General features: G+C 42.5%; 2 protein-coding genes across 8 annotated transcripts in view; one reads left to right on the top strand and one right to left on the bottom strand.

The window, feature by feature from the left end:
* Positions 1-4,163, top strand: part of SLC4A5 (solute carrier family 4 member 5) — a 133,578-nt gene extending 129,415 nt beyond the window's left edge. For all 7 annotated transcript variants that reach the window (XM_065584400.1, XM_065584401.1, XM_065584399.1 and 4 more), the window contains one exon: positions 693-4,163. In XM_065584400.1, the coding sequence (XP_065440472.1) occupies positions 693-858 (166 nt within the window). In that variant the 3' untranslated portion in view covers positions 859-4,163. The remainder of the gene's footprint in view (positions 1-692) is intronic.
* Positions 3,995-19,285, bottom strand: MTHFD2 (methylenetetrahydrofolate dehydrogenase (NADP+ dependent) 2, methenyltetrahydrofolate cyclohydrolase). Its single transcript, XM_005286508.5, has 8 exons — positions 19,064-19,285; positions 11,435-11,619; positions 10,826-10,948; positions 9,768-9,920; positions 9,569-9,676; positions 8,992-9,084; positions 7,097-7,222; positions 3,995-6,112 (listed from the first exon to the last, which is right to left on the bottom strand). Exons 1-8 carry the CDS (start codon positions 19,180-19,182, stop codon positions 5,973-5,975), a joined length of 1,047 nt encoding a protein of 348 aa, XP_005286565.2. The 5' UTR covers positions 19,183-19,285; the 3' UTR covers positions 3,995-5,972.
* Positions 19,286-21,778: the final 2,493 nt, after the last annotated feature.

Raw genomic sequence — 21,778 nt, 5'->3', positions numbered from 1 at the left:
GAGGAACACTGGTCTCCCCCGTGAAATCTGGTCTTTTGTGTGCTTTTACCCTGTTCTATACAGATTTCACGGTCCATGACGTGTTTTTTATAGCCATGAATTTGGTAGAGAATCAATAACCCTTGAAATTCTGATCATATTCAGTTTAACATCCTTACAGTTAGGTGTGTGTATCATTTTTGAACAGCTTGCCAACAACATTATCTTTCTCGTCATATCCTGTAGCTGAGAGTTCCATAGATTAACACATGGACACAGCATTTCCTTCTTTCTTATTAGATTTCTGTCCTTTTATTCTACCTCCCGAGCTCAGAAAACATGGAGCAGCTCAGGGGGTGTTTTGAAAAAGATTTGAACATGAATTAATATACAGAACTCTTCATCTTTTAAAGTACTTTACAAATCTTAACTAATCCTCTCAAGACCTCTGTGAGGCAGGTATTCTCTGTAGTAGAGCTGGGCCTAGGCTGCACATTTGGACATCTGGATCCAGGTTTCCCCACAAGCTCCTCATTATACAGATGGGGAAAATGAGCCACGAAGAACTTGTCCAAAGCTCGAAGTAGCCAGTGTTAGAGGTGGGATTAGATCTCAGGATTTCCTCCCCTCCCACCCCCCTGTTAGATAAAGACTATGGCTTTAACCCAGCCTCATGGATTGTAACTCCTTTTTTGTGCCTTTTCCCCTTCCAGTATTACGCTTCACCTGAAGATTTCCTGCCCATCATCTCCTGCGTTTAACTACTCCCGAAACCCTCTCTGCGGCGTGCCCCAGGTGAAGATAGAGATGGAGTCAGACTATGAAGACAGTGACACAGAAAAGCACCCTCGGGACATGGGCAGCGAGACCACATTGTAGTCCCACACTGTCCTTCCTTTGTGATGATATATAAATAAGAAAATTGGGCCTATTTTTCTATGTGACAAACTGAGGAGATCATTGGTCCCCAGGACCCATTTCTCCATTAGCTTTTAGCAGAATAAATTAGAACTGCTGTGGAATTCCACCCCGTTCAGTTGGGCCAAGAAACCACCGCCAGCTTCAGAGCAATGCTAGGAATGTGGAAATGGTACTTTAGGACTCTGGTCCCTGCAGTAATAGGGGACATTAGACCCTGGGCGGTTGCTGCTATTTCAATGAAGACTCTGAAGATAGCAGGGCCACCTTCCTTCAGCATCTGGACCCTGACATTACCAGCATTGGAGAGCCACACCCTTTCCAGTGCAAGCTTCAACTCCACCATTCTCGTGTAGTCTGTATCCCTATTAGCGTTAGTTGGCCCAGGGAGGATTCACAAATGCTTGAGCAGTAATCTGTGACATTCCGTTGGGGATGGGAGGGGAGATTTCAGGACTGTAAACTGCAGTTTATTGCATGTTTTACACACCATATGCAGCAAACAATGCACACCCCAGAAACAAAACAGGGCTAAGAAAAATTCCCTTTTTGGGACGTTATGGAATGTTTAGACTCTAAGTGGAAAACTTCCCTGGCTGCTGCTTAAAAATACAGCCATAGCCCTTTCAAACTGCTTCTGTCCTGTAGGAAGGTTTCTGTATGAACTCTGTGTTACCCCGTGGCATTCACTCTCCGGAGCTAGGAGCAATTTTAAAGGGTTAGGCTTGTAAAAAGCTAAACTCAGGCACTTCCCACCCTCTCTCTCTGCTGAAGTTATAATGATACTGTTCTAAGCAGACTTAGTCCATGTAACTCCTATTGTTAATGGAGAAACTTGTAAGAGGTTGACACACACAAACTGCCATTGTCCAGGCCAGTCAGGCTGAACTAGCCCACCACCAACCATCAAAGCTGACTCCACCCATGTCACCTGATGTACTAGAAAGTCCTGTGGGTAACCATTACAGGGGCAATGACTGTCTAGCTTTTACTTTGCAGCATGTTCTACTCCAGCAACAGTCTTCCTCGAAAGGACCATCCATACTTTTGCTCAACCCAGCCACATACAAATAACTGTCTGGAAGGTAAGAAGCACTTATGGGCTGTGAAATGTTTGGTTAATCCTAGGGTTAGAGATGGAAGAGCCCTAACTGCTCTAATCCATTCCCTTCCAGCCCAGGCATTATCTAAACAGGAGTGGAGAAATCCACAGGGTGGTATTTTTATGATACATGCCAGAGTCAGCTCAACAATAGAACTTCCTGCTCTGAAAGCACAGGCCCCTGCCACTGGAGCAAAAGAGGGCTTTGCTGTTATAGCATGTCCTATGACAATTGAGCAGTTATGATTCCATATACTAGCCAGATGGTAGCAACAGCAGTCCTGCTGGGAAGTGACTTACATGCCCTTCTCAGTTAATTTTTTAATGAGGAATGAATGTTTGATATGTCAGATTGGATTGCTGGCCTTTTCCCTCCACTAGGCTATTGAGAAAGAGATAGGGATTACGGACAGCTCAGTTAACTGTGGGGGTGAAACTAACAACTTGTGTTGTTGGAATCAGAAGGTTCCATAACTTGGGTGAAAGGCAAATGTCTGCTACTTAGCCTCAATGTAAGTGAAAAGTAGGGTGGTGACCCTATCTTAGCTAACCATAGGCAAAGTGTGTCTAGAAGGGGCAGTGATATACATACATGTCTATTTGTGCCAGTTTTAATTAACAGTTGAGTTGATATACTTCCCAGTTTAGTCAGGGGAGGAAGGCTACGGGGCTCAGAAAAGTTTCTGCAGCTGCAGATTTTAGTGCAACTCCACACCAAGCTCATTCTTGGTTAAGTCAGTGACTTGAAACATGTTTAGTTTTTTTAATTCAAATTATAAGGTGCAGCCTTTGGCAGTAGTCCCTTGAGTGCTGGTTACAGATAAAAAAAAATTCAAGGGAAGCCCTTTCTTAAGAGCCAGTTCCTACTTTTGATTTTCAGTCCCCCCCTCCCCATGCTTTCAAAACCATTAAGGGGCAGGAAATTCAGTTCAGTTACATTGGTGCAAATACAGACCTTAGGTTATTTTGCATTTGAGTTTAGTGCACAGCACTTTAGCTTTTATCTTTATACAAACACCTCAACCCTTACAGTAGGGCATCTTCCTTACTATCACTTTGGCCAGCCCTTGCTTCCTCTACAATTGCCCCTCCCTTAAACATGGCTCTTGCACATACTGCCAGATGATGTGAGCCTGCTTTGAACTGATTTTTAGAAGTCTAGTTCAGATGTGTGGGTTTGCTCTCAAAGGCCTGTTACTAGTTAATCCTTTCAAACTGGCAGCTGGATACTGTTGCAATGGTTAATATGTTACTGTACCTACTCACTCATTGGTGCACTTTTCAGAAAGGAAAGCAACAAAATTGTCTTGAGGGTTTTTATTTTTAGAAAAAATGCAATTGTAAGCTAAGTTCAGAAAGAAATGGAAAAAAATATCAGCCATTTAAGATTGCTGCAAAGAACAAGCCCTCAGTGTTTTGTTATAAATTCCACCTGCATGCATCTTTAAGAGCAGGCTTCATGGTTTTTTAGGATAAAAGAGCCCTGTTTCTGACAAAGTCTACTCTGCAGGGGTTCTGGAATGCTGGTTAAATATTGCAACTGCTTTGAACCCTAGAATGAAACAGATGCTGGTTCTTTGTAAATATTTAAGTGAAGTCCAACAAAAGAAAACTTGAATTCAGTTTCCTATTTATAGTATTTTCTAGCTTGAGTACCCAGCAAGACTGTTTTTGAATGTGAGATTAATAAAACAGTATTACTCCAGTTGACAGTTAAGTGACAGACACTTAATTATTACATGTTAAGGTAAAAACTATTTGAACTTAAAGGTGGTTCTGTATATTTTCTAGTTTATTTTGTATCAGTCTTGTCTGTGGTAGCTAAAGCATGATAGGCTTACAAGCTTAATTACTTTTTAAAAGGTTAATCTACTTTATGCAATATGTCCGTTCAGTTTCAATGTACAAAGCAAATTGAAAAGGCTTTGTTGACTCAACTAAGTGTTCATGTAGCACAAGAATATGCTTGACTTTTAAATCAAGGAAGCTATAAAGTACAGTTTCAGTTTTAATTAAATCCATGCAGTTTTCAATGTCACAGGCTGTTTACACTTTTGTATATGTAAAGTGATTTGAAGAGTACCAGACTTGCAGTCTATTTGCTACTAAATACAGTAGCTATTTTACATTTCATTAACAATCCAATAAATCGCATTAAATTCTCTTCACTTTGTAGTGTGTTCATGATACAAACCAAAATCTTAACTTCCAGAATTTCACTCATATCAAAAATGCATCCCTCCTATACAACAACCTGCTAAGACCAGTCTAGTGGAGGTGGTGGTAAAATCCAGGTAACACTTATATGACTAATGGTGTTCTTGGGCCTAGCAGCACAATAGTTTGCAATAAGACAAGCCTTCAATTCTTGGAGGCTCTCTCAGCTCCAGCAGGTAAGGCAGCAAGTGATTTTATATTATATATATATATATATATATATATATATATATATATATATATATATATAAATAAATTTTTTTTTTTTTTTTGCTCACAATAAAGGTCTCTCTTCCTCTTAGAGATTTGGCAGCAGGAGCAGGTTTTGTTTCAAACTACTTTCCAGGACACTTGAGGCTTTGCCTTCAGAAGAAACACAGGACTTGCTGTAGAGGAAAGTGTCTAGAAAGAAATGTAAAACCAATCTTCTTCATCCTACTTAATATGAAGCTGCAGTCCACTATAGATGGTAAGAAACTTTAAAAGTCCCTTTTGTACTGATAGCATTAAAGAAGCTATTCTGCAAATTTTGGTGCAACAGAGAGATAAGCAGCAGAAATGAGTTTAAATTACAATTCACTTCTGCTGCAGCAGCTTCAACTACAGCTGACCTTGTACTTTGAAACAAAGTTGGAAGCTATCTCCTTAAAAAAAAAACCACACAAAGCAGTCTGCTTCTTTGACAAAAGTGGAAGTGAGTTTAGTAATTGCAATCAAGTGACTGGTCCAGAATAGACAACCAAACCATTTGGTGTAATGGCTGTCTCTGACCAGAAACAAAGTCAAGTGATTTAGCTGTGTGGAAAACAGCTATCCTAGCTCTTTTTAGGAAAGTGATACACCAAAACAGTAGTGAATTTAAAAGTAGCTTTTGAGTAATACCAGACCAGAAATTATCCAAGGCAACTATATACAGATCGAATGCCCTGCAGCAATTTAATTGGCAGGCTATATGTTCAAAAATGTAACATGTGGGCTGTTACTCACCCATCCTAATTATTCTGAGACCAAGCAATTATTTTTTAATCAAAGTTAGCCTGGGTTATTCACTAAGCATTTTCAGGTCTCACACTGTAGTGGAAAATATCACATCCAATGCAGAGCCAACAGCCACCTCTGTTCTTTGGCTAAAGAAAAATAGTCGCATTGTGCCTCAGTACTGAATATTGGTCTAGCTACATACCAATAGCTGGGAGAACTGTTTAGCTTTCAACTTGTTTGCGCTTATAAGATGTCTTAGCAGGATTCAATGCTACCTAGATTTGAGCTAGTGTCCAACAGTGCTAGCAAACAATCCTGTAAATGTGGTCAAATTTCAGTATCTATGAAAGCACTTTACCTTGAAGATCATTATTCTTTCACTGTAGATGATACTTTTTCCAACTTGCTAGCTTCACATATCCTGTGTACTATAAATTCCTGTATAAGTGACACTGTCACAGCATTAAAATCCCTTGCAGCTGATTTTCTCCATCCTGCAAGTTTTAGACCTCTCAGAATGTAACCAGTTTAAATATTAAAGAAACCCAGCTTCGCTGGGAATCATTAGAAACTAAACAGATGGAGTGACCCAGGTATTTAGCTGCTTAAAGCCTTTGTATACAAATGATTGTATACTTATGCTTTAAATAAATATCTAGTGACTTCAAAGTATCATTGAATTAACTTCTATACAATAAATAAAAATATTGCATTTCTATCGGCCTGGTTTTGGGAGTTGATTTGGAATGTTATTTTGAAAGTTATAAGTCCACCATTAAACAGTTAAGGCTTCAAGCTCTTTAGATTTCAGCATTTTCTTTGCCGCAATAATTGTATTCTTCATCAGCATAGCAACTGTCATGGGCCCAACTCCCCCAGGGACTGGAGTGATGTAACTGGCTTTCTTCTTTACTCCTGCAGGAAGGAAAGTTAGAATTAAGAATGGTGCATCACACTTTAGAAACAGGCTTTCAAAACCTGTGTCCTATTGAGAAGCTGCACTAACAAGCAGAAATATTGACAAGTCATAACAGGCTACATTGAAATGAAAAATGCAGAAGTCTGTTAACAACTAATGTGTAATCTAGTTCTTAGTGAATTAGGCTTGAATGTCAGCAGAGTAATTCAAAACCAGCAAAGACCATCTGTAAAAGTCCCACGCACAGTTTTGTGTAGATCTAAGAGGAGTTTAAACAGTCTGAACATGTGCTGTCTCTTGCCTTTTCTGGGACAGGGCACTGGCAGCAGTAAGCCTTAATACTTAAACCTAACATTACATACAACTCTTCAAAAGACAGTTTGATTCCATGATCAACGCATGTAATAAGGTGTCTAAACTCAAAGGCACAGCAAGTCATCAGAAGGTGGCAATCCTGCATACTATCAGGTGAAGTGTTGAGAAAGGTTTCTCTGTGCAGCTGTGAAAATGGAGTTAGATCAAGTGACTGAAAACTGCAGATGTTTATGGCATGTCAATTGCCCTGTGGTCCATGGTATAACAGGAAGCACTGTTCCCAAAGTATTTCTCAAGTATGGTATGAGATCAAATTCACGATCTGCCCTACAATGTAGGAAAGAACTTCTCAATGTCAGTCTAAATCAGTTCAGTCATATAAGTGGGGTTTCTCTGCTCTTCTAAATACTCATTAGTAAATACTAAATACTCAAGAGGGATCGCTCAGAGGTTTGAGCATTGGCCTGCTAAAGCCAGGGTTGTGAGTTCAGTCCTTGAGGAGGCCACTTAGTGATCTGGGGCAAAATCAGTACTTGGTCCTGCTAGTGAAGGCAGGGAGCTGGACTCTATGACCTTTCGAGGTCCCTTCCAGTTCTAGGAGATGGATATCTCCATACATTATTTATTTTTTATAAAGCAGTAGATACAAAAAACAGCCTCTGTACCTTCAAAATCCACATCTCCAACTAGTTTTGACTTCGCAGTAACAGGATCTTGCACTCTGTTTATCCCAACATCAATAACTGCTGCTCCTTCTTTAATCATATCAGCTGTGATCAGATTAGGAATACCTGAAATTTAAAAACCACCAACCAATTACACCATGTTTAGTTGCTACCAAATAAAATTCACAACCGTAAAACTAGTCAATAAGCCCACTGTAAAGAGACAGAAAAGCAGATTCTCAAAGCTAAAATGTAAGTATGTCCATCCACACCATCATGCATTACCACCAAAAGCATTTTACAAGATAGCTTGTTATTCTACTCCATTTTATGGATTATGATCAACAGCTGGATTTGTTTTAAAGTCCCTTATTATGTCCAAATTTACAGAATTGTGGGTAAGTAATTTTCAAGAGAAAAAATGTAAATAGTAGGAAAAAGTTAAATTTACTCCAAAAGAGCTATCAAGTAGCTTAGAACCAAAATATTTTATTTTTTAAAAATTAAGCATTTCCAAGAACTCAATTTCAATTAAGTTTATGTAACCAGTTCTTCTGTAGTGGTACATATTTGCCTTGTATTAGTACAGGAGTGTGCCAAAGTCATCAAGTGAATGTAATAACAATATATCAAGGGGAAGAAGTGAAATTATTGGGAAAATCCTCAGTTTTAGTGACAGAAGGCAGTCCTGCAAGAGCATGTAGAGTCCATAGCTATCAGTGCCAGAAATGTGGGCAAATAGCAACTGATGGGGTGGGGCCATGCTTATCAGGTTCTACCAGACATTTAGGATGGCCAGTTACAAATTTATGCAACTCAAAAGTCACAAGTATCCGTAAGAAGAAATAGTTCATTCTTTAGTGACTGCAATGTGGTTTCAGTAACATTGCCATTGAATGACCTCTACACTGCATTTGTTTTTCCTGATGTCACATTACAGATCTACATTAAAAATGCGTGCGTCTTAAAATTGACTGTTTCACTCCTTGTGTGCTTCCACCTTCAGCACAGTCACTATTTTTCAGTCCCTTCACTATTCTGTTCTGTGATTTTTAGCTCACTCAACCCTTTCTTCCTCCTCCTCCAGTGTCCTCATGGCTCCCATGCACTCATGCCAAAGTTTTGCTGATGGCCCCATACTTCGAGTGGGCTGCCACCACATGTATGGTTCCATGGCTAAGCAGAGACCCATTGAAGCTCCTCTGCACATGTTCTGTTCATGACTGCACTAGACAAAGGAGACAAGATGAGCAGGGACACGGGTCCGACAATCTGAGCTATTCCTGGATCGAACCAAATGGCATAAGCTACTGCATGATCCATTGCAGCTCAGCCTCTCACGGGCTATAGTAAAATAGGTCCCTAGCCATATGGATTTTCAAATACAATTTCACAATGTGACTGTGCTGCCCTTTTACTCAGATACAGCTGGGAACAGGCAAGTCATTTATCAGAGAATGATTCTTCCAGGTTCATTTAAAAATTAACAAGCTGGGTTGGCTCCAACAGCTCTGTTATATAGGAGATCAGAAAGGGCTCCCCAAACTGCTGCAACTCAAGCCAGCAGTCATCTGGAGTCCCTCACTCAAACAAAGTGGGCTGTAGTCCACGAAAGCTTATGCTCTAATATATTTGTTAGTCTCTAAGATGCCACAAGTACTCCTGTTCTTTTCACTCAAACAACTCCCTCTGGCTGCTCCTTGCAGCAGCATGGAGTGGCTGTGCAAGTGCCATCCAGCCTCACAGAGCACAGACTGCACATGTAACATGGGGACACTGCACCAAGACCTGAAGGCATCCTCAGTACACTGATTCCTATATAAAGCAGCAGCATTACAGCAAGTTTCTCCCTTGTGGGAATCTTGCCTTTAGTGCAAAGAGTTTAATGGTCTTACCTGCAGCTGCTACCACAATATCAGCCAAAATCGTGTGTTGCTTGAGCTGTTCCTTAGGAGTGTAGCGATGTGATATTGTTACTGTTGCATCACCTGCAAGATTAGTCATAATGAGCATTTACTCAGGTTTTGATATGAAAAATTCTAGCTTTTCACTCTGAAGGGTCCCCCCACTGATTTACAATCTGCAAAGATCATAAGTTCAGTGTGTGGATCACAACCATTGCTTTTCCCATATTGTTAAGTGGGCTGGGGACAAGGTCCTCTTACTGAACCACTGATAGAAAGGGGGGAAAATCACATCACATCAATAAACTTGAGTGCCATGTATTTACTCAAGGACAACGCAGTTAATGTGTTTACCCTTACAAGTGCCATGAGATCTTTAGCCACAAATTGGCATGGCCTGCAGTACATACCACCACCCTTACTAGAGTGATGAGCAGTGATCCAGTAATCAGAAAACTATTGATCAGTATTACGTTCTAGTTCTACAGCACTCGTTCTTTTCTGTGTCTCCCCTCTTAGTGACCCATTGTGACTAGCCTGCAAACTCTCACAAGAACAGAGCTGTTACCTCCAGGGCGCTCATGTCTGCCGTCGGTATGCAGCAACATTGCAATGGGCATTCCAACGTTCTTTGATCTGCCAGCCACTACTACATTCTTCCCCAGGGTTGGGATTCCTAAGGGATTGGAAAAGAAGTTAAAACTCAGTCAACTTTAAACTGCAATGGAGATGAAAAGCACTTAAAATGTTGCTCTTCTGACCCCTACCAGTTCTCTTGATGATTTCCCACACACCCCAAGGTGTAGCTGGCAGCATTGAATATTGGTCCAGACACATGCGCCCCACATTCACCACATGAAAGCCATCAACATCTTTTTCTGGGATCACAGCATTGCAGATCTTTCGCTCATCAATATGCTCTGAAAAAAAGTAAGTGTCAACATTAGGGGCCAACCAACTCCATTTAATGAGCTGAAGAAAATGTAATTAGCTGAGAATGATCACTTTAGCCTCTGACTTACACTGTACATTCTTCCACACATCCCCAGGTAGTAGAAAACCATGAGCCTATTCTAAAGCACTATGGCAAACTTGAGGCTACCCCATGTAACCCAACTACCAGATATTCTGTGTAAATATTTCTATTGCAATCTCAAGTGACTATATTACCCCAACAGATATATGAATTTGACAGGCTTTCCATAGTTCCTTGAATACAAGCAGGGAATTAACCATAGGGACTTCAAATTTACCCTGTGCATTCAATATTTGTTGCAATGAATGTGAAAATATCCCTTAAAATTTGAAGATGGTACTTTTAGACCACCTAGATTGCAGTTGTGTATACAATGCAGTCCCAATAAGCAGCCACTACTCCAGAAAGGTGAAAACATATCTAACCTACACCCATCTCAACTGTATGCACACATTCAACTGCTACTACAAAGGAAGTCAATAAACCAACTTTTCTTCATTGAACAGCATCATGGCAGAATGCCATTTCCTTCATATACTTCACACACAAGAGCCACGGAAGCAGCAATGTCACAGCAGGTTCAGGGCAGAGCCAGACTGTAATTTGATCCCGCACCATATACAAGACATTTGAAAGTTTTCTAGGTAAAGGTGCAAACACAGTGAGCTTGTGTGTGTGTGTGTGGGGGGGTGTTGGGGGGAGAGAGAAGAGAAAAAGTGTTGACTGGAGAACGCACTGCCCTCGATTTGGTAGGTCTTCGCTAGACCCACTAAATCAACACCCACTGCATGGATCTCCCAGTAGTGAAGACAAGCCCAGTAAGAGCTCCTCAAAATCCCACCAACTCACCAGGTAAGGGAAGCTGCACTAATAGGCCATCCACATTGGTGTCATCATTTAGCTTGCTAATCAAATCAAGCAGCTCCTCTTCAGTGATGGAGGCTGGCTTCAGGATTGTTTCACTGCTGATTCCTAGAGAGTCATTTTAAACACCACATTATTAGAGAGGGTCAAATGTAGATTAGTCTGGAAATGAACATTCTTAATTCATGCTAATTTTTACACTACAGAAATCATCTCTATTGACAAGTTTAAAAGTCTCAATCTTCCATTAACAAATATTATATACCATGGACTTAAATATCTTCTATTCAAATAGCAAGATGCAAACCACAATGCTCCTTCTTAGTCTATGACTCAGATGAAGATGAAGTATTGCATTCAGGGCTGTACCTCAATGTTAGATGAAAGCAGACAACCACACTGGAAGATGTGGTGGGTTCACTAGGGCCACTACACTAAGTGAAGTGGATAAAAGTCTACATGGACAGCAAGCTGAAAACTGTATCGTCATCCAGCATATGAGAAGCCCAACTTAAATTGGGGTCTTAAATTAGTTAATGATACTCATTGTTAAGTGTCCTATTAGGGCACAAAGACAGGAGTGCAAGAACCTACCTACATCAGCCGCTGCTTTGGTTTTGTTAAGTACATAGGAGTGACTTGCAGGATTTTCTCCAACTAGAACCACACTGAGATGGGGTCTCTTGTTACCAGCTGCTACCCATTGTTCAACCTCATGTCGGGCTTCCTGTCTGATCTGCTGAGCCAGCTTTCTTCCAGAAATTATGACTGCATCATTTCTGAAAAAAAATAAGAAAATGTTATCTAAGCAGGGAACCAGTTTTAAAAACATTCACTCCATATTGAGTTTTCTACCCAAGCTTCACCCCGTTTTAGTCAAGAAAAGAATCTAATGTAGGTCATTATAGCAGTTGCTGTTGTACTGAGTTAGACCTATGCACAAATATTATATTCCATACTTAACATTTGTATAAAACCCATTTCAAGTGGCCAATACAAGAATCAATTCTGCTTAGCTAGATATCCTGTTTACTAGCAGCAAAGTTGGAAGAGGATAGATTTTTCTGAGGCAAATCAAATGATGCATACCCAAGCCAATAAATTAAATTCCATTCCGCAATTTTGCTCTGAGAAGCAATGAAATTTGAAGACAATTCCTAGGCCAGTTTGTTTTCTATTTGCTGACAGTTCATGTAATATGAGAAAGTTCATGGATTGCTCTCTCCTGGAAAGCCATGCTCCAGTCATGCTTTTGTCCAGTGTACATTTTATATTCTAAGTTAGCAATCAAGCAAATAAAATTCATCTCTAAATAATCCTCTTCCCCTCCCTGAACACAAAGGACTTAATTTCACTTTAGCAGAGTTTTCACTATAACCAAAATTCTTTGAAACAAAATGTGGGACTTTCAATTTGCTTCACTATAAATGGAATTTCACTACAGGCAAGTTCTACTTAATCATTTTTAAATTCTTCAATTTAACACTTAGATCTTTTAAAGTGGATAATTTGCACAAGCTAAAATTGAAGTCCATATTAATTCCCTGTCAAAAACCACAGCACATTTAGAATAATGCAACTATGCAAGTTTATCTTGTTTGCCCTTTACTCAGATTTCATATTCCTTTACTAACCACTTTCCACTGAAGTTTATCATTTTACCAGAATAATGTCTTAGATACATATTATCTTAGAATTTGTTGCCAACAAATATTCTTAAGCTTGCATATTAAGATAATTAAAAACAAGTACTGTTGCAAAAACTAATATCAGTGTCATGAGTACAGCTTTAAAAACAGGCTACTGACATTTGATCAATATATGAAATTTTGCTGAAGCAGAGAGAATAAAATACAAGTGTTTATCTTTGACATTTGAGTCATATTAAAAAAGCCCCCTACATACATTCCTGGTCTATATTGGTATCAGGAATACATAACTATTGCCAATGCATTCCAGGAAACTGGATAACCACACAGTAGGGAAAGCTGACAGAAATACTAGCCAAAGGGGTTACACAGCTGCCAATTTACATTAACTGAAAGGCTACACACCAACTTCCTTTACATCTGAACTTCAGGAAATGTATTAATATCACAGTCTGAATAAAAAGCAGTTACTCTTACCAACAGCAAAACTTACAAAATATCAGTTTTGTTCCTTGTAGACATTATTATGGTCAGCAGCAGGAACAAGGGGTCATGATACTGAGTTTTTCATTCAGTGGCAACTATAATTAGGACCCTACCAAATTCACCTCCATTATGGTCAATTTCACAGCCAGAGGATTTGAAAAATTGGTAAAGTTCACGTTTTCAGGTGTTGTAACCGTGGGGGGGCCTGACCCAAAAGGGGATGGGGGGAGGGGTCGCAAACCTGTTGTAGAGGGGTCATGGGATTGCCACCCTCACTTCTGTGCTGCCTTCAAAGCCGGACAGAGTGGGGATGAGGGTGCGGAGATATCTGCAGCCGGGAGAGATACCCAAGAGCAGCCCTGCATGGAAAAAGCAAGTCCTGTCCTGCCCCAGCCAAACCTGGACTACAGCTAGGAGTCCCCTTTTCTGGGACGCTTCCAGCAGCACAGAGAAGATCGGACAACTCCACAAGTCTCCTCCAGCTGCAGGAACCTCTGGGGCTGCTGCCCAGTCCCAGAGTGTCCTGCAGCACGGGGAGGCACCCGGAGGTGGGTCTAGTCTCCCCCTGCCATTCCCCCCCTCCCAGCAGCTGTGCAGGGGATGAATAAGTCCTGTCATGCCCCAGCCGGAGCTAGGAGCCCTCTTTGCTTGGGCACTCCTAGGAACAAGGGGACATCGGATTCATGGAGAAGGGCTTATTTCACGGTCCGTGATGTGTTTTTCACAGCCATGAAATTGGTAGGGCCCTAACTACAACTCTTGGCCAGTGCTCGTGAAGAAATGTGAACACTGCTTGATGCACAGGCCGTGGGGAAGGATCCAAACAGGAAATCTGTCCAAATTGTGTAAACTCTACGAGTCATTCTGACTGATCTAATACATCAGCATCACATGCAAATAACTACCAGGGAAAGCATGATGCACAATACTGTGGTCAAATACTTGTCTCCACCACAGCTGGGCAAAAAATCCACAAAGGAAAAATTTATCAAGCCTCTTACAAGACAAATTCAAATTCAAGCTTCAGATACTATTTTAAACTAGCTTTAAACTAAATCATTTTAAACATTGTTTTAAGAGAACCAATTAAATTTGCTATTTTCAAGAACTGCTCTAGGCTACTTTCCAAAATTATTCACCTTGTAGCTCTAAATTTAGCCAAGTACTTTACATTCAGATAGCCAAAATAGTCCACAAATTTGATTTCTAGGGCTGCTCTCTTACCATCTAAGAAGGAAAGTCATTGCTCAAATAGATTAGGCTAGCATTGTCAAAAAGGGGGAAATCTAAAAGGATCTCCTAATTTGCATTACTGACTGTCTGATATCAAACTTCCCCCTTTCAACAGAAGTTGTAAGAGCACTTCAAACATGCATTAAGACTAAAACACACACAATAGATATTCCATTTTTCTAGATTGCTAAACAAAATTTTAAGTGACTTTCCCCTCAACGTCATACTGCAAGTCCTGCCCTCCACTCCCCTTGTTTTAACCAAATGACAACCCAGTCTCCTTTGAGGGTACAATCCCAGGTCTGGAACTTTAGCCATGGGTCCGTCTCTTTCATTAGGGCCCCAATGAGAGAAAGTAGGCTAGAGGAACCATCACACAGATTGTGTCTGGTTGAAGGGAGTTTAAGGCAGAAATTGATGCCTACACAAATGTAACCCCAAGGAGATTACCTAGATTCCTGGGGCTCTGTGTGCTGGTTGATCAGGGAGAGGCATGCTGTCCCTGGTAGGGAGGGGGAGCCAGTCTGCTCCGCAACCAACAGAGTGAGAAACTCTTCCGAGGGAGTTCAGGAGAGGGAGAAGCCATTTTGGAGCAATCTGGACTAGCCACCCAGGGAAAGGGCAGGAGTGGCTGTGTGGGGAGCTAGTGAGTCCCCCAGGCCTGCATGCAGGGTTCCCCCTGAGAACTGGCCTCTGGGGACCTGAAAGCAAGATCCCTTAGCTTGAGCTTTTCCAGCTCCAAGGTGACTTCCAGTTTGTAGAGCTTTGTTGGGGAAACTTCCCCCAGCCAAGCTGAGCTAACCTTCCAGCTCCCTAGGTGAGATCAGTCACCACATGGCCAGCTCTGCTCTGGCTGCTAGTTCAAGGCTGCTGCCTGCTGAGTGTATGTGAACACTAGGGTGGGAGACTAAAGTTTGGATTTTAGTATAGTTTTGTAATCTGCACCTTGAGCCCTTAGTGGTAAGGGGAAATCCTGGCACCAGAAGCAGCCTGACTCCTGCAAGAAGAGGACACCTGCCAGCAGTATCATCAGCCCTCTGTGGTGACTGAGGAGGCCAGAGCCATCTCTAAATCTGAGGATCATTCACAGTTGTTTGTGAGTGCACTATCTTTTAGTTAGCTAGTCAGGGAAATTGTTTGGGAGACCCCTTACTCCCTGAACTGCATCCTTTAACCAGGGGGTAAGGATTTGGGGATTTTGTTAACCTGCTGCCTATTAAATTTGTGGAGGGACTTTTCACCTTATCCCACTTGAGTGTCTCTTGGGCTGTACTGAACCTAGTCAGCCACATTGTTCACTGCTGCACAGAAGATATCATGGTTACAGGTAATCAAGGGCATCTATAAAGTACATGTACCAACAGGACACTAATTTGGTATTTGCAGTATCAGATCACATGATGGGAAATGCATAGGTATTACCAGCATGGGCATCAGTAACCCTGAGAATTGTGTTTTACCCGGTTATATTTATCTTCTGTTTAATATAATTACTGTGTTAAATATATTGTGTGTGTTTGTGTTATTTCTTGGAAGTCTCCAACTATCTGGCAAGTAAGCGGGGGTTACCCTGTGATTAGAATTCCCCCCCCCCCCCCCCCGCTGCCCTGGTGACCCTGACAAGGGGAGCAAGCAGGGTGGAGGCACCGCTAAATAAATTCATATGGGAAGAAAAAAGCTGTACCCTGCTGAGTGGCAGGATCCAGAGGAACCGAAGCACGTCCATCAAAACCCATAAGGAGATTAGCTCTAAAGGAGGTAACTGGGTGGATGGGGGCACTACACAAAGTAGCTTTGGGTGTGAACATTTCTGTAGGACAATCTGTACTCTAACACACTGCTGCCTCAGACGCATTGTTTGGAGATTTTAAATGTTTCTCCTTAGATTCTTTTGGGGGCACAAACCTCATTTAAATAATTGGATTATCCATCTGTCCAGTAAATTTATTGTGAAATTAAGTTATACCTAGCTGACAATCCCAAAAAGCCATCGCCTAAGGTAGTCAGATAGTTTTTTAGGTACTACCAAATATAATTGAGATTATTCCCTGTAACGGGGAAATGAGCCTACTGGCACCATTTCAAATGCTAAATGTTTTAACCGCAGAGCTAAACGCTGATTAATATCACACGAACAGTAAGTCACTAAATGAGTTTTGGGAAGTGCAGCAAGCTGTCTTCTACTATAAACAGAGTTAGAAGTTCATAAAAGAATCTAAGTTTCAGTCAGAGCTGCAATGTATCCCTTGTCAGAGAGTCTACAGGAATGCCAAGGCAAAACCTTGGCAACAGCTTTTCATTATATAGCTCCTTGACTAGACGTTAGGCTTGAGCAAAAGGGGGAAGGCAGGGTATAGGTAAGAGGTGCACAGGAGCACCAGTCTCCCCCCACACACACACACAAAATTTAACCCCGATCTGATTGCAGTTACATAGATTGACATCAGTGGAATAATGTTCAGATTCATATTATAAGACCAGAACATAGTTCCATATCTATTGGAAGGAGCATTAACCTCCCTCCCCAAGGCCCCTCCAAGAGAGTCAAGCCCTGAGATATATCAAAGGCTAGGTCTACACTACCCGCCTGAATTGGCAGGTAGATTTATCACATCCTGTTGGGACGCGACAATTGATCCCCGAATCGACACTCTTACTCCACCAGCGGAGGTAGGAGTAAGCACCATCGACAGGAAGCCGCAGAGGTCGATTTTGCCGCCATCCCTACAGCGGGGTAAGTCAGCTGCGATAAGTCAAATTCAGCTACGCTATTTGCGTAGCTGAATTTGCGTATCTTAAATCGACCCCCCCCCGTAGTGAAGACCTGCCCAAAAAAGAGACTAAGGGTGAAGAAAAGTTGGAAGTACTCCTTTAAAAGTCTGAAAAACACAAATTAGGCACTTTGTGTCTTGAGCAAGCCAGAAACAATTTTAATACACCTGAGACAACACCATCTCACTGGAAAGCAGTTTTGCCAAGTTACAGCACATAGTCACAATTTTCTGTGTGAGTTCCTGAAAGGGGAGGAGCAGTGGAAAAATCTCAAAGCTAGACTGACGCAAGTACTGTAGCATAATGTAATTCCTGAGTGATAATGGAAACCACAGAAAAAGAAAGGAGGACAAAAATACATTTCTTGCTACTGGGAAATGAAGGAACATTCAGAGCTGGGAAACAGGTATTTTGAGGAGTAAGAAATTTTTGGCTCCCCTCACATACCAATAATTTAATTAATACATACCATTTTACTTAAAATATACAATTCATTCACACTTGCAAAATGCTACTTTCCTAACACAAGTGATTTTTTGACAACCAAATTAAGATTTCTCATCAGGGTGAGAGCAGGTGAAATTTGTATGTCCAGGCATGTAAATTTTCATGGGTTTACTAATAAATTCTAACAACTCTGTAGGGTGGACAATTAAAACTATATCATGCATTAGGTTCTCAGATTTGCAAACAAATTTGAATTATCTAAAGAACCTCCCTTTCTGGTAGAATGATCTTTGGCCTGAAACGAAAGTTCTTATGATGATTTGTAAGGAGAATTCTCCCCACTCCTTTTAGATTTTTCCTCAGCACTAAATAACTCTTCATCCCCTCCACATATAATTACATTTAACTCAATTACACCTGTGCCCCCACCACCACACCAAGAGTGTTACAAGGTAGTGGTGGATCCAATTACAAAGGGAGACCAGAAGGGCAGCTGGTGCTTTGTAGGCAGCAAGGTCAGGGTGTGCCCTGGATCTTGAGTATTAGAAGCAGCTGTTCCATGCAAGCAGGGAATAGGATTTCATCAGCCTGCAGATCTGCTAGCTGCCACTGGGAGTATTCAACCAAAGCAAACTGGCTAACAGAGCAGAAGGTCCCATTCATTTCAGCAATACTGTACTTTACAGGCAACACAAGTATACAACAGCAAACCTGGGTTTCAATTTGGGTAAATACAAGTCCCAGCCTGACAGAAAGATTCACAATGTTTGGGGTTTAACATCCCCCTCCCATGCATCTAGGTGCCTCTGACACAGCTTTCCAGTGTTTGGGGTTTCATCGCCACTGTACCCACTATCTGTCCAAGATGGGGGTTGCAATCCCCCATAATAACTGCATAGTTTAGACTTCTCAGTATGTTTAGACATTGCTCCCTGATGCATTCAGCATCTATCCTGGACAGGGCATCAGTATTTGTGGTTAGATCCCCAATATATCCACCATCTGCCTGGGATGGGGATGCCCAGTTTGGTTTTGCCCCTGGCTGGGTGGCTCCATGATCTCGCCACCCAGAGTCAGTTTTTCCTCATTGCTTTTTCAATGGAAAATTGTGTCATTTCTCAGACACCAAAGAGATCACTCCTCCATCTCACCCCCATCTGCCCCTCAGCACCCTGGCTGCACACTAGCACCTCTCTGGGCTTTACATTGCCAGTTACCCATCTAATTCAGAGTCCCCGAGCCTACATTACATGATCCCCAAGCAGGCCCCTCTCTTCACTTCAGAGGAACCCCCCCTCTCGCCCACCCGCAAAGAGACATCTCCCCAACTCCCCCTCCCCACCAGGGGACCCCCTCTTACCCCCCCCCGCAAAGCGAGTATCCCCACGTTCCCCTCCCCAAGGGACTCCCCTTATTGCCCCCCACAGACACACGTCTCCCAACTCCGCCCCAGGGGAGCCCCCTTTCGTCCCCCCGCAGAGACACCAACTCCCCCCCCCAAGGAGCCCCCTTCTCGCTCCCCCGGGGACGTTTCCACAGCTCCGCGCTTCCCCCCCCCCCCCCCGCCCGGACGTTTCCCAGCCCTTCCCTCCCTCCCTTCGGACGTCTATCCCCCTTTCCCAGCCTCCCCTGCTACCTGGGCGCGGTGAGGTGCAGCCGACGGGAGCTCAGGGCACAGCAGCAGGCTCGGGGAGCTCGTCCCGCCCGGGTCAGGGCTCGGAGCAGCAGGCTCGGGGACAGCGCGATGACCACCATGGCTCAGCTGAGGAGAGACAGGCACACAAGTCACACGCAGCCGTTCGTTCGCGCGGGGAACCAACGGACCTGACAACCCCCCCTTATATAGCTTCGCCAGACCCACCCCTATTGGCTGCAAGAGCGCCTATCATATTGCGTGGAACATACCGGCCCCACGCTGATTGGTGGTCCACCGGGTGACGCAGAGCTGAGGGGAAACAAGGACAGGGAGCGGGGAAATAACGTAACTGGACCAGGATTGGTTGCGATAGTGATAACGTAAAGGAAACTGGATAAAGGGATCTGATTGGTGGACACAAGGAAGGGCAGGATTTAACACTGGTATTGGTGTGTGATTGGGTCAAATAAAGGGACGCACTTGGGCCTGGCTATGTACGATTAGTGAAAAGCTGAGCGAAGGGCGGGACAAAACACTGGTGCTGGTTTTTCATTGGTGAAAAAGGGAGCAAAGGGCGTGGCTACTGGGCCATAGAGGGTGTGTCTTGCTAGTTGGCTGGCTGTAACTGAGTCTGAGTATTGCATAAGCCAGAAGCGGCCGCTATGAGGCGGAAGGACGGTGCCTAGATGCCTGTCTCTGAGCTCAGATGGAGGTGAATCAGGCGCTGCAGGCTGGCTCCTGCAGAGAGAGGATAGCCAGCTAGTGGCTGTGCAGGCTATGCCATTACTACAGCAGAGGGAGCACCTGGCCACAGCTAATACCCTCTGCTCAGCATAGGAAAAGGAAACGTTGAGAAAGGGCAACAGGACAAACCCCAGCCCTTCTTGTGAAACATCCCATATAGGTTTCAGAGTAGGAGCTGTGTTAGTCTGTATCCGCAAAAAGAACAGGAGTACTTGTGGCACCTTAGAGACTAACAAATTTATTAGAGCATAAGCTTTCGTGGACTACAGCCCACTTCTTCGGATGCATATAGGGTGGAATAAATATTGATATATATATATACACACATACAGAGAGCATAAACAGGTGGGAGTTGTCTTACCAACTCTGAGAGGCCAATTAAGTAAGAGAAAAAAAACTTTTAAAGTGATAATCAAGATAGCCCAGTACAGACAGTTTGATAAGAAGTGTGAGAATACTTACAAGAGGAGATAGATTCAATGTGCTATATGCCAGCATGTGCCAGCAATGCCCCTCTGCCATGTACATTGGCCAAACCGGACAGTCTCTACGCAAAAGAATTAATGGACACAAATCTGACGTCAGGAATCATAATACTCAAAAACCAGTGGGAGAACACTTTAACCTGTCTGGTCATTCAATGACAGACCTGCGGGTGGCTATATTACAACAGAAAAACTTCAAAAACAGACTCCAACGAGAGACTGCTGAGCTGGAATTGATATGCAAACTAGATACAATTAACTCAGGATTGAATAAGGACTGGGAATGGCTGAGCCATTACAAACACTGAATCTATCTCCCCTTGTAAGTATTCTCACACTTCTTATCAAACTGTCTGTACTGGGCTATCTTGATTATCACTTCAAAAGTTTTTTTTCTCTTACTTAATTGGCCTCTCAGAGTTGGTAAGACAACTCCCACCTGTTTATGCTCTCTGTATGTGTGTATATATATCTCCTCAATATTTATTCCACTCTATATGCATCCGAAGAAGTGGGCTGTAGTCCACGAAAGCTTATGCTCTAATACATTTGTTAATCCCATATAGGGGAACGTCAATCACACCATGAAGAACAGGAGTACTTGTCAAGTATCAGAGGGGTAGCCGTGTTAGTCTGGATCTGTGAAAAGCAATGAAAAGTCCTGTGGCACCTTAAAGACTAACAGATGTATTGGAGCATAAGCTTTCGTGGGTGAATGCCCACATGTGTCTCACGAAGTGGGCATTCACCCATGAAAGCTTATGCTCCAATATATCTGTTAGTCTTTAAGGTGCCACAGGACTCTTTGTTGCTTTTCAGGCGTACTTGTGGCACCTTAGAAACTAACAAATTTATTTGAGCATAAGCTTTCGTGGGCTACAGACCACTTCATTGGATGCATGCAGTGGAAAATACAGTAGGAAGATACATATACACACACACACAACACATGAAACAATGGGTGTTACCATACACACTATAAGGAGAGTGATCAGTTAAGGTGAGCTATTATCAGCAGGAGAGAAAAAGAACTATTTGTAGTGGTAATGAAAATGGCCCATTTCCAGCAATTGACAAGAAGATGTGAGGAACTGGGGGGGGGGGGGGAGCATGGAGAAATAGTTGCTGCCCCTGTATTCGAAAGGTAGGCAGGCAGAGCAGGCTGGAACTTTGCTACATCAGGCTGGCTTAGATTTTTGTCTGAAAAGAGCAAACAACATACAAAGCAATCAATCTGTCTAGCTCAAATGTTCAAACGCGCCTGCTGAGTTCGAGTGCATCAGTTTTTGAATTGAGACACCTCATCCAAAAAATCAGTGAACACTTTTGAAGATTACATGAGTCTGATGAAGTGGGTATTCACCCACGAAAGCTTATGCTCCAATACATCTGTTAGTCTTAAAGGTGCCACAGGACTGTTGCTTTTTACAGATCCAGACTAACACGGCTACCCCTCTGATACTTGACTTTTGAAGATGTGGCTGCT

This window comes from Chrysemys picta, chromosome 2, assembly GCF_011386835.1.
Source record: "Chrysemys picta bellii isolate R12L10 chromosome 2, ASM1138683v2, whole genome shotgun sequence".
NCBI lineage: Eukaryota > Metazoa > Chordata > Testudines > Emydidae > Chrysemys > Chrysemys picta.
Note: the sequence above shows the minus strand (reverse complement) of the source record. Positions and strands in the feature narration are given on the sequence as shown.

Coding starts and splice junctions, on each gene's coding strand:
- MTHFD2 (XM_005286508.5), bottom strand. CDS start 19,182: ATGGTGGTCATCGCGCTGTCCCCGAGCCTGCTGCTCCGAGCCCTGACC. Junction 11,620..19,063: donor CTGCACCTCACCGCGCCCAG/GTAGCAGGGGAG, acceptor ATTTTTTTTCAG/AAATGATGCAGTCATAATTT. Junction 9,921..10,825: donor AGTGCAGCTTCCCTTACCTG/GTGAGTTGGTGG, acceptor ACTTTTTTTCAG/AGCATATTGATGAGCGAAAG.